General features: G+C 43.9%; 1 protein-coding gene across 3 annotated transcripts in view; it reads right to left on the bottom strand.

The window, feature by feature from the left end:
- The window catches only part of LOC126519178 (venom metalloproteinase antarease TserMP_A-like), a 65,362-nt gene that overhangs the window by 22,740 nt on the left and 29,984 nt on the right, over positions 1-12,638 (bottom strand). For 2 of the 3 annotated variants that reach the window (XM_050168793.3, XM_050168794.3), the window contains exons 6-9: positions 8,961-9,112; positions 5,503-5,574; positions 3,200-3,324; positions 2,965-3,014 (exon numbers count right to left, since the gene is read on the bottom strand). In XM_050168793.3, the coding sequence (XP_050024750.1) occupies positions 2,965-3,014; positions 3,200-3,324; positions 5,503-5,574; positions 8,961-9,112 (399 nt within the window). The remainder of the gene's footprint in view (positions 1-2,964; positions 3,015-3,199; positions 3,325-5,502; positions 5,575-8,960; positions 9,113-12,638) is intronic. The other variant, XM_055065253.2, reaches the window with a different exon arrangement.

Here is a 12,638-nt window from a genome sequence, read left to right on the forward strand (position 1 = left end):
CTTTGCGAATGCTCTTCCCTAAAGATTCGGCCCAAATCAAGTTTTCGAAGTGCCTGTAAACCGGCACTCTTGTAAAGTGCTTCTACGATCATTTCTAGTAAATTTTCACTGTAGAACAGCATAGATGATGGAAGCCTAGCATTCAAAGAAGCATCCGGTCTTACACAAATAAAACCAATGACTGTCGCCTAGGAAGGCGCGCTTAAGCTGTTATGAAGTATAGATAAAAAGAAGGTCACAGTTGCAGCAAACTTCTCAAACGTGTTTTGAATACCTAAGCGTGGCGTTTGGTTGGGTAGTTATGCCTATCCTTTGATAAGTCAAAAAAGGCAGACACTGTTTTCACAGATGGGGAAGACCGCAAAATAAAAGCTATCCACAAATCATGCAGCAAATTACAGGCAACCGTCGATAATTAGCTTATTATTTACTATTATTATTAAATATTATTAAATTTATTAAAGACGTAATTAAGAGCGCATAACTCTGTGCCAGGAAGGACGACGGTTTCTTTGAGGGCCTTTCAACAATCACTCAAGATTTAGAGAGAAAAAAGTTCTATAGCGCAATTCATTGATAAGCGCAAGAAAATCAATCTATTTTTTACATTACACTAAAGCCTTCTAGAGCGTCTCACAAAAGAAACCAGTAAAACATTAGAACCAACACTCCGAAGTAGCACCATTGTTCATTACAAATGAAAGCACTTCATTAACCGCTTAGAATTTTTACTGTTACGTCACTGCACCTACAATAAGCCCAGTCACATCAGGTGTACAACAGAGTGTTTAAGATCTTAACATTTTTCAGAATATTTATTATTGATTTGCCCGCTATCTACTAATAGAAAACTATGGCTCCTTTCATATGACTGCGTTAATTACAAGCAACTTAATGCCTTTCGTAACCCTCTAATTATTCATTGTTTATTTGAGTCTGTGCACAGGTGGTGTAAAGACTGGCAGATGCGTTGTCTTGGCAATACTTCGCAGAACTTGCAGCTAAAGCGTTTCTTATACCCCTGTCAAGCGGGCAAGTTAAGTGCACTTACGGCGAGTGCACTCGGTTTTTAAGTGCACTTTATCAAATCTTAACGTCGCAGCGGAGTGTACTCTCAGATGAGTGCACTCAAGTCGGAGTACGTTCACGGAACGCACTTTGCTGGCCGAGTGCGTAGCCTCGCCGCCAACGGTTTGAAGGAGTGCCTAGCCTCGCCACCAACGCTTTCAACAACGCAAAATGTAATGCATAGAAAAAGGACACAGAAGTTCATTTCAGTTATTGAGCAGCTTTTAACAATATAATTTGCGGTTAGCGAGAAGCGAAACAGCACAATAAAGAAACAAATTTATCATGTACGCAACTAACGGCGCCAGAATGATGCGGCACTGCGGCGCCGCCATGTTCATTCAGTTCGCGTTTATTTTGGTGTGAAAGCGTGCTGACCACGCCGGTCGTGCTTTGAGCCGTGTGCCTGGCATTTTGCAGTGTAGCTAAATATCGAACTCGCCGTCTTTGCTCATATATACTCGCTCATATTCTGTTCTAGCAGGATCAACTGCCGCACGCCACCGTGTTGTTTTGGATTGGCTAGGCATTCGTCTTGGCCAGCATTGACTTGCAACACACTTATTATAAAAACATCGTTTTTTGTTGAGAAAAATAGATGAAGTTTGTTTTTATATATAATTCTACTTAAAACAATCGCTTTTTAGCAGCTTTCTCTTGTTAATTTACATCTTTAAAAACGCGCTCTTAGTCTGTCGCCATTTTTTTTTTTTTTTACTGCGAGTGCACTCTGTTTTCCCGTTAAGAAGCGCGTTGCCTAAAGTGTGACTCAAGGTCCCGAAGTGCACTCCCCGTAAGTGCACTTAACTTGCCCGCTTGACAGGGGTATTACACTGTCCCAAGATCAAAGTGACTAATCACGAATATACGGGCTTAATGCCTCGCCCGCAGTCGCAGCTCAATAGTAAAAAAGAACGGGAAGCTTGAAGCTCAATAATAGCTAACTTTCCGCGAGAGAGACTCCGCATCGCAAGACGAACTGTCAAGCTTATTGATCGTCAAGTTACACCAGGGAGCCACGCTCTTTGACAAACATATACTTTAAATTTACGAAAGAGATATTTAAGCATGTTTATTCCATTATGCACAAGGTAACTTATTGAACCTATGGAAATGGCCACAAGCAAGAAATGAAGGCATTTAATGGTCACTGGGGGGACGCTCTTGCAGATGCAGGTGGCGTTATAAAACTTCCGTGGCCATGATTTTAGCCTCTTGCTGTCGTCTTCGCCTGAATTCTTGATAATTGTACGTTTTCGCGCGTAAGTTGCTGTTCATTAAACTGCACGAACGTGCTGGCAATGGCCGAGTGAGTTCAATAGCACACATTGCTATTAAACTATAGATACACCTCTCTGAGTAAGTGTACGTCTCTTCCAAGCGACCGAAACGCCACAGGTGGCCTCAGCAATAGACATACTTCTGATACGAGAATTCTGTGTGGTTCTGCACAAATATTGTGGTTAAGTTTTGCCTCTAGTTTTGCCTCTGGTCTGTAGTTGGGCTTTTCCCTTATGATTTCGACACCACCCCTTAGCCTTCAAGACTTCAACTTCTGCTCGAATAGCATGCGAACTTCTTTAATCATGGGGCCTACGGAGGTGTGGTGAATAATGCGATAAAAGAGCTGTCTTTAGAGCACTTGACCGCATGCGCTCTGAGTTCAGTGAGGGTACCTGTTGAACAAAGTCAGCTCTGCGCCAAATGCACGACTAGGTTAACTGCATTCCCTTCTATGACAACAAAATCAAGAAAGTTTCTTTCGATACTTCAGTAAGTTAATGACAGTAAATAGGGCAGAAATACTTACGTCGTACAGATCTTAACACCCTAATCATGGAGGAGTGTAGTATGTGCACTAATACGTTTTGTCCTCTCGAAGCACATTCGACTCACCTCTCACTGTTCGGTCCATCTTTCCATCTATCACCGCTCCAAGATCTTGGCTGTAATAAAAGATAATTATTATGGGCTATTCCTAAGAAAACGAAGCTCTATACATTTCTGTACACGAGCTGCAATGGTTTGTTTCTAGCATTTCTTTATGGTCAACCCAGTATACCTGATAACGCAGCTATCGCTATGCCCGTCTTTAAGAGTAACGGAATATATATAAAATATGTTCACTTACCCGGTTAAAAGGTACAGCAGGTCATAATTTCCAGGTATTTTGCCTTCCTTCTTTAAAGCTTTCAGCGCGGCTAACGTGCGGTCCGCAAGAAGGTAGCCCTGCTTGTGACTAGCGAAAGAATCGTCCTGAGTGGAAATTCAAGGAAAAGCTTTTGAGGAAAAGATACGTGCAATTAGAGTAATTTTCATTATTTGTAGGCTCTGTGCACCTTGTTTTATATCGTAAGGGGTTCCGCCAAAAGAACGCAGCAGCGCACTGTCACACACACACACACACTAAGTAAACAAAAATAAAGATGGTGACATACAAGACACTACAAGTACCTCTAGGGAAATGTGGGAGACAGTAATCGTTTGTTTTTTTTTCATCGAACGTGCTGGGTTTTTAAATAACTTTCAAAGAAGAAAAGTACACAGCACGTTATAAGCGAAATGTCGGCGGTGTTGAGTTCATAAGAAATGCAAACTCCGGACACTGACGCTGCGAAAAGCATAATTCATCTTTGATTTTTTTATCCGCTTGGCCATATTCACGATTATGAGGATCTCAGCCATGCTTTTTGGCAGAGCTGTGTGTTGAACACTGCCAATCAGCTCACTTTTGCGTCAAGGAAAGAAATAAAAACAATAGTTTTTCTCCAATGGTTAACTCTTTTCTCGGCCACTTTAATTGCAGGTCAGTTGCACTAGTGGTGAGTGCGTTGACCGAGAAGACGACATTTGTTCGTTACATGCTCTTAAGGTATTTACTTCCTGGCATTATTTGACACCCAACTACAAGGTTGTGGTACAAAGAGTGCACGGCTGTACTTTCATCCCTTAAAGTCACTGGCCACTTTGGCTGAAGATCCACAGGGCTGCGTTGATTATCGAGCGAACACGTATTTGTCTGCTAACCACGTCAAATTGTGAAAAAGGCAAGCGCGAGAACGGTGATGCATCTAATTTATTGATTATGTTACCTACGTTGTTGAGCATTCGTTATAGCATACTGCGGACGCTGAGTCTAGTCGAAGGTCAATATATAGGCAACTTTTTGTTTGGTGGGTGCTTCAATGGGAGGTCGCCAAAACATGTCAAGCGCGATCGTCGCCGAAAATTTTTGCTTGCCACAGTGCACGTTTACCTGGGCGCCATTACGCGACCTTCACCTTTTAATGCGAAGCAATATTTGGCTACTCACGCTGGCGTGAAAAGCCCCACTCTATGCAACCTAACGTATCAAATACATGTCATAACGAGTGCACCAGGAATGTTTCACGTTCCAAGGTGCTGAGATCAATTTTCCAGGAGGAAATAAACTTTCAGTACAGTGAAAAACGGTATTTAGGCGATAAGTGTGTCGCCTGGAGCCAGGTATGGGCACAAAGGCATGCTATAAGTGTTCCTAGTGTGCGAACGCACATTTCGCGATAATTCGTGATCGCGGAAAGACAGGGAGGGAGACTATGCCTTCTGGCCTTCGTGGTGGCGCCTGCGCGAGTCTAGAAGGCAGCGGAAGGCAGCAGTGCGCATGTGCAATGGGTGTCACGTGATTCGCAAAGAGCCGTTATATGTGTGAAGCAGTCAGTGCGGAGAGAAAAGTGACGCTGCCTAGGGGAGTTAAGGTTACGCTTGGGCTGCTTGGCAAAGCAGCACGCAACAAACGGCGGTACGCTATTCTTCGCACAAGCTTCGCACATTTCCCATTATTGCCGTTACGGAATTGTGGTCTTATTTTTTTCTAGATATCAGGGCCGTCTAATGGAGACTACTTGGGTGGCACTATCCACGTCTAAAGCTCTTTGCGAAATGATATCGCCGTTATGGCCCAAAGAATACTGTTGCTGCTCCTCTACTATTTTTCTTGAACTAGTTGTGATGAGTCTATAAATTTGAGGGACGGCAAAAGGGGCTCCAGTCTCGGCTAGTCGTTGCCTAGTTATGAGCTTACACTGTGGAGGCACACGTGGTCAGTTTCTTGATGGTGCGGAAAATGACACCCAGCAGAGAGCGCAGTCTTTCAGTTGTCTTAGAAGGATTAGACCTGTCTTGGCCTGAACAAGCTGTTTTTGTTTGTGCAACTACTGAGCACAGAGCGGGAACGCGGAGCAAAAGCTTGAGAGCAAAGCATGAAGCGCTCTTTTCGCTTGTTCACTCAGTTATATAGCCACAATACGCTAATACCACTATTAAGTGGATTCGAGATCTTACAGACTATGTCTGCTTGTGCAAAGAACCCCAATATAGTGGAACTACAGAGCAGAACTGATGAGTTCTCAGCGCTGTTCTATTGTGCTGGTGAACACTGACTGCAACACTTACTTTGCTGCGTGTAATTCCAACGAGGATGTAGCTTACCCGCGGATTTTTCATGTCCAGGTATCTTAGGTTCACCTGAAATACAGCATCATGTACATTTGCGACTTGCTTAACGAAGCAGTTGTTCCTTACACGTAGTATGCTGAAGCTTGGTCAGCATTATTTGAAGAAATTCACATTTCTGTTGGTTAGGAATTGAGGGGGACGCTGTTTGTCTGCAGAAAGGGATCTCATAAAGACGTTATTGCTGAGCATTTGTTCGTGATTCTCTTAGGGTGAGACGTTTATCTGATATAAAATAATGATTTGTGGCAATGAGAGGCGTAGCTACTAATACAGTCCGAGCACCGGAGAACATAGCCCTCTTCTTCGCGAGTCGTCCGCCATATCGTAGCACTGTCCACATTGCACACGGTGCCCGGAGGGGGGAATTATTCAGGAATCACACAGTGCAGACTTTTAAAAACGGCGACATGAACGAAACTGGTAATGCCACAATGACTCCCAATGCACGTGACCCTGAAAATCACGTAAGTAATGCCACCGAGGTACGCCAGAATGTCGAAGGGGCCAGTGTAGTGGGCCATGAAGTTTAGGTGCAAGCGGCACTTTCGATGTACAGTCCAATGCCACAAGCCATCTATTTTTGTGCATGAGACATATTTAGGTCGTTCATCGAGGGGGTCTGAATGATTTCAGATGAAAACTACTAGAACGGGCGCAATGCCAGCCTCCCAAGCGTAACGCAGTGCCACGTGAATCCAAGCTTGATCTTGTTGGAAAAATTTAAATCATCTTTGACGAGCATGCTAGTGAAGAAGTAATCCATTTTGCAAATTTGGGAGGAAGACCCTGGAAATCAGAGCACAGATCCAAAAATATTTGATGGCCTCGTAGCGAGCGCAGTAGCTTCATGCTGGCGACTGTGACGACTTGTAGGTCAAATCGAACATCATGCTTATATATAAGGTGAAAACGACAAAGTTTCATGGTCAGAAAAGTGACAACTAAGAGCTCAAGGTCAGTGCAGCCCCATCGAGCCATGTGAGGACTACGTAAAGAGGACACTTGTGCTCAATGTACTCATGAAACGTAACGCTACTGAAGATGTCAATGTCTAGGGTATATATGAAAGTGAAATGTTCTACTTCAGGCTGCGGACAAGTGTGTCCACAAACGGCGAAAAGATAGAAGGGGCATTGCAAATACGACACTGCATGACACATAATAAACTTCACCTCTATTAAAGGGCTTATGAGCGCAGTTTTCCTTTTCCGAAGGTATTAGAATTCGTCAATTTAACGACTTCATAGTTACCAAAGTTGCAAATCTATATCTGAAGTCCACGTACGAAAAATAAGCAGCCGACAGTAGAGGATCGATGCAGTTGTAGATACGATCAGGAACGTGTTGTTTTAGTAGAGGATCGATGCAGTTGTAGATACGATCAGGAACGTGTTTTTTTAAGTAAGGCTCACTTGTAGATAACCTGCACACAACTTGCACGACCCGTACTTTTTCTTTACGAGGAGAAAAGATGCAGCCCATAACTCTTAAATGAAGGCCTTTCTTCATATCTTTTTATATGTTCAACAATAATTTTACTCAGCCAGTGAGACTCGGTATGACCTTTGCCGGTTTCGGATGGAGATCATTTCTATACAGCATGCTTGTCGCAGGCGGTACCCAAACATGTCGCGGCGGGTCGGAGGCATTCTTGGAAGGGTCACAGAAGAGAGTATGTTTTGAGATAATGTCAACCATGGCTTCAAGCTTCACTGACAACAGAGACTTATTCATCATACTTGGTAACATGACAACGCCAGAGGAGGCAGCAATCGACTAATCTTCGATGCTCTTACATAGGCCCACCATGTCACTGGTAATGTCTGGCTAAAGTATGGCCAGAGGCATCCCGCTGGACAAAAACACGGGTTAAAAGGAAACATCGAACGCCCATAATTAGAATATTATATTTCTAACGTCAAGGACACACCGCAAGTACACTGAGAGATCACCCAAGATAAAACATCGAAGTTATTATTGTCGACACCACAGACAACAACAGACACTCGGGCTTTAGTACGTTAGTAACAGTATACCTTCCACGACCGCTAGAGTGTCTTGACAACCACAGACAGCTTTGCAAGAACACACAATACTTCACCAGCACCTTAGTTTTAGGGTGCGTTTTATGGTTCTAGCGTTTTACGAGAACGATCCATATGCTGTCATGCACAAAGTTGATATGAACTGGAAATTCTTCGTGAAATCCTTTCACACCCAAAGTTATACCTGATGTATTTTAGCATAGAACCCTTCAGGAGAAAACCTATTTTCGCCTAGGTTGCCTGAAGGTCATGCGGGCCACAAAAGGCACAAACAAGAAGGAAGACACACTGACTATGACAGCCCATGAAACTGATTTATTTACGGTACAGACTCATGAATATGTGGACAAATACCCGCACGCACACACCATTCTCAATACCTGAGACAGCAAGACGTCTAACCACCTCGTCTCTGATCGAAATACGATGTATCACTTATGCGCTTAAGAGTTTCTCTTTCCTAAGTAGTATGCTTGCATTACCCTACGTCCGATCACATTGTTGCTTCCGCCAAGCTCCCCGGCTACGCTACACGGGACACACTGGGCACTGTATAAATGAACGAGCCAGGGAGCATGGCCCAAATATTTTTAAAATACGGCAAACCGCATTTGCCCGCACACTGCAAGGCCTCCATGTGTGAATCACGTTTCGGCGAGATAGATTCTCGACAGATGCAAAAATCACAACGCACGGGATTTAGTCGAAGCTTACTATATAAGAAAGAAGAACACTAGCTGTTTAAGTGAAACAGCGCTTCTTTTATGGGAATTGTAAACAAGACTGTTCGGCCGCTGGGTGTTTCAAGTAGTGGGACTTACATGCGCATGCGTGTGTTTCTGACTTCATAATCCAGTTTTTCTACCTTTCTTGCGATTAATGGGTCCACAGATTTCAACATCTTCAGTATATCCTGTGTGTCCTTACTGTATGTCTAACTTGGAAATTCAGCATATTTCAAAAGTATATTTTCGGTACGCTTCCGTTTTATGGATGTGTCTACGAAGCACTCCTTCAGCTTGTCAATGAAACGCAACAGCATAATAGTGCAGAGAGACCGGTGGCAGGTTCTGGTGTCGCCGGCTACATCTCGCCACAGGACAGAAGAAACGGTCGCAGAAAAACGCTACTATTGAAAAATCGAACCTTAATTTAAACGGAATCGAAGAGACCGCATAAATGAGTCCACTTACATAAATATCGGAAAATCATACAAATGCTCCGCGAATGGGTACAGGCGTTTATAAAAAAGTTGTCAAGAAAGATAAGTACGCGGCAAGAAAACATAAATGTTTAGAACGTAAAAACTCCGAGCAAAGTTATTCTTAAGAAGTTACAAGAGATACTCACTGCGTTTGTCATGACTGCCAGATAAGCAATTAGCTCCTCACTGTTTTTAAAATCTTTGTTGTGCACCGAGTCAGAAATAACGTGAATCTCCACAGTAAATTTTTCCTGGTTCATTGATCGCTCCTCTTCTTTATCTTTCGTGGAGCGATGTGCTAAACATGAAAGCAAAGCGAAATTTTTTAGTAGTGTTTCTTGTATCTATAAAGCTACTTCTAACGGACACCAAATCATTCCAAGATGTGTATAGCGAAAGCGGAAGTGACAGCCAATAATTCTGACATACAAAGTAGCCAGCAATATATAAACTTTAATTTCCATAACACGAATATTGGGATTGTGACCACGAACTCCTCTGATCGTTTTCATAGTCCAACTTCGTATTCTTTTTTGGCAGCAGAGGCTGCACGAAATTTTGAACGGTCTTCTGTATGTTCTCTAGGTTGGTGAAATTTCAACATTTTTGTCTTTCCTACTTTACCCTCTGCTTCGGCTAACACTCAGCTGTAACGAATTCTTCCACTTTCAATGCTAAGAGCAGCTTTCAATAGCTGCTTTTAATGTCTTCTAGTTCTGTAATGAGCGAAAATGCTTGTCGTGCTCCAAATATTTGTTTCTTTTTAATATTGGAATGTATTCTGGAGTGAGTGAGAAGGCCGAACGAGAAGCCTTTACGAAGAAGTGGAAGTGTCAGACACGTCGAGGCAATGGGAAAAACGGTGTTGCTTCTGGCCAGGGTTAGGAAACAGAATCAAACGTCATCTTGAAGTTGGCAGAGATGGATTAGAAGGTTAGCTTGCTTTTGGACTTACCATGTAAAATGAACGGCTTCGAGCAATCTATCCAAATGCTGTTTGTTAAAAGCGATGAAATTAAGAAACGCCTGCACTGTCATGACTAAGATATCAAGAACGTGAAGCAAAAGGTGGAAATTGTGGAAAAATATGTTGTTCCTCGGAAACTCAGCCAACTTTCAGATGACGTTGACGCCCCTTGAGTGGCGTAGCAGACGCTCAAACTTAGAAATACAGGACGCTCCAGAAAGCTATTGTGAAAACGCGCTGGGTCGGTTGAAGGAAATCGCACAACTTCTTGACATTCGCTGCTTGTCAGAACAAGAAGTTGTAGCCATCCAGAAGGTCCATCCAGAAGGCTCAGCCGAGAAGAACGCGTGGTATGATCGTGTTCTTCGCGCATCATGAACTGCGCAATGCCTGCTTTGATAAGAGGTGCTCACTCAGCAATACACACTAAAAAACAGTGGCACCCTTCTGGGCCAATTCTCGTCACACACCAGAAATCTTCATATTGCGTGCCTTTCCTTTCTTTCACGCTGCGCGCCCGGTACTTCTCGGTCACGAATGGCTCGCCCGTTATCAGCGTGCCATAGCGTCCTTGAAAGGACGGTAGCGAGCGCAGAGCTTTGAAGTAAGGACACGCATGCAAAGCAGGTAAGAATTATCGTTGTTCAGCAAAAGGACGCTGCCAAAGGCGCAACTGTATTGATGCTAAAGCATCAAATGGCTTATCGAGCGAAAAAGCTGGCGTCTGTAGCAGTCAAATGGCACCTAAATTTCCCGTTGGCTGCGACGCCATTTCACGTGCGCGTGTCGAGTGGGCGAAAGGAACTGCTGCTAAACTGGCGCGCGAGCGAATATATGATAATATATGCAAAAACATGGTAATGCTAAACATTAGCACAAGTGACAACCGCCACTGATATTTTGAAGTTTACGACTCCTATGAAAGAATGCGAACGACCCTTGCCGGTACAATGGCGACGATAAGTGCGTACCAGAGTAAAACTACTTTTTAATCCCTTAGATACGGGTAATGACGTAACTTATCATCACAAAGATAGTCCTCTGGCGCCTATGGCCAGTTTACTTGTCCGGAACTTTCCGCACTTTTCGCCCGTGTGTATATGTGCACTTCCTTGCAAATTTGACAAATGAATAGTGCATACTTATTTTGCTATCTTTAGGCAAGACTCGTGAATATGCAATACGCTTGCCTGCCTCATATATTTAAGATATATTTAGGTTTAAAGAAATTTTGCCTTTCTAAATATTTTTCTTTCGATGTTTCTCATGGCAGTTGAAGGTGTGTGGCATATTCAGGACACTTCTGTAAAATACATCTCTGCCGATTGATCCACTTTCATGCTAATGTGGCCTAATGCGGCCTAATACAACTTCAGTCTCTGGGCATACGGCACTCTGTATGTATCGCTTTTCAAAAGAACTCCATGAACCTCTTTCACGCCAAATTGGGTTACTGGGCACGTGCTTCTCTTCACTAAATCTTTTCACAGAAACTTAGGCCAAGTGGTAGGGGCTAGTAGGTGTGGGCCGCTCTCTAACAAAAAAAAGATCCGTTAAAATTTTTCCGGTGTGAGGTGCAATCAGAACCGTGCCATATTTGTTCAATCTTGTCTGAATATGTATTCCGTCATGCCTGACCATGACCTCAGATTTGCGCGCACCGGCTGGTTTCGCTACAGCCGTCCCATTTGCGAGCTCCCCAGCGAAACAGTGTAGTATGGTGCGCCAGCCTGGCTATACCGATAGGGCGCTGTTAGTCGGTAGGGTGCCTCAATGTCCTCCTCGCCTCCCGCTCCATACAGGATGGAGACAACGGTGGCGTCTACTACGGCGCTGGGCACGCGCATGGCGGACACCGTAGTAGGCGCCTCTGGCTGACGCCGTAGGGACACGTTGCCGGCGCTCCTGTGTATGCGCCATTCGCGTGCCCGACGCCATAGCAGACGCCGCGGTTGTCTCCACCCTGCACAGAGTGGCGGGTGAGAAGGACATCGAGGCACTCCGAAGTGTACGGCCCCAACGGAGGTCGCAGTAAAAGGCAGGCGAGGTCTCAGCGTGCGCATTGGCTCTTTTTTTTACCTTTTTGGAGCATTTTTACACCAAAGAGGAACAATCAGCGCCCAGATTTTCTGAATGCATTTATTTGGTCTAGTTTACGAAGGAAAACACAGCAACTGCCCAGTTTTCCGAAATTAAATCATTGAAGGAATGTACCTTTTTGTCTGTTTTATTACTGCGTTATTTTATTCGGGCCACCTCTTCGCAGGGTAACATATCCTTATGTGAGAAGTAATAGGGGTATTCTGGCATCCTTCTTTGCTTAAGAGGTATCTGTATGCGAATTGGGATAATAGTGGTCGCCGATGCATTCTTTGGTCCGCATCCCGTGAAAGACCGCACTATTATTTATTTATTATTGTTGATTAGGTACGGACGAACACAAGCAGAGCTGCTTTCTGTGTTATAAGAATCCCTTTTAAACGCTAAAGTCATTGTCAGCTGCTACTCGCGTAGGGTGCTGTGCAATGAAAGTTGGCGGCTCTGAAAGATTTTGAAGCATTCTGACACCTGACACATGCCCGTGGCCTATTTCCTGGTATTTAATATTTGCGTCATTATCTATATCTACGCAAGTCATTTGCTTCCTTTGAATCCTGCACGTATTTCCGGAAGCTTAGCGAAACCAAACAACATATACTGTCACACTAGTTGGTACCGGAACGAGCCCACTCATTGAAATCCCAAATGCCATTGGCCAAATTTCATAGGGAACTGGTCACACCAGCCAACTGGTTCGATGCCATCTCCAAATGGAAATTCTGGAGACGGTGGCTTATCCTGATTTGGCTTTATTGTC

This window comes from Dermacentor andersoni, chromosome 10 (assembly GCF_023375885.2).
Source record: "Dermacentor andersoni chromosome 10, qqDerAnde1_hic_scaffold, whole genome shotgun sequence".
Lineage (NCBI taxonomy): Eukaryota > Metazoa > Arthropoda > Arachnida > Ixodida > Ixodidae > Dermacentor > Dermacentor andersoni.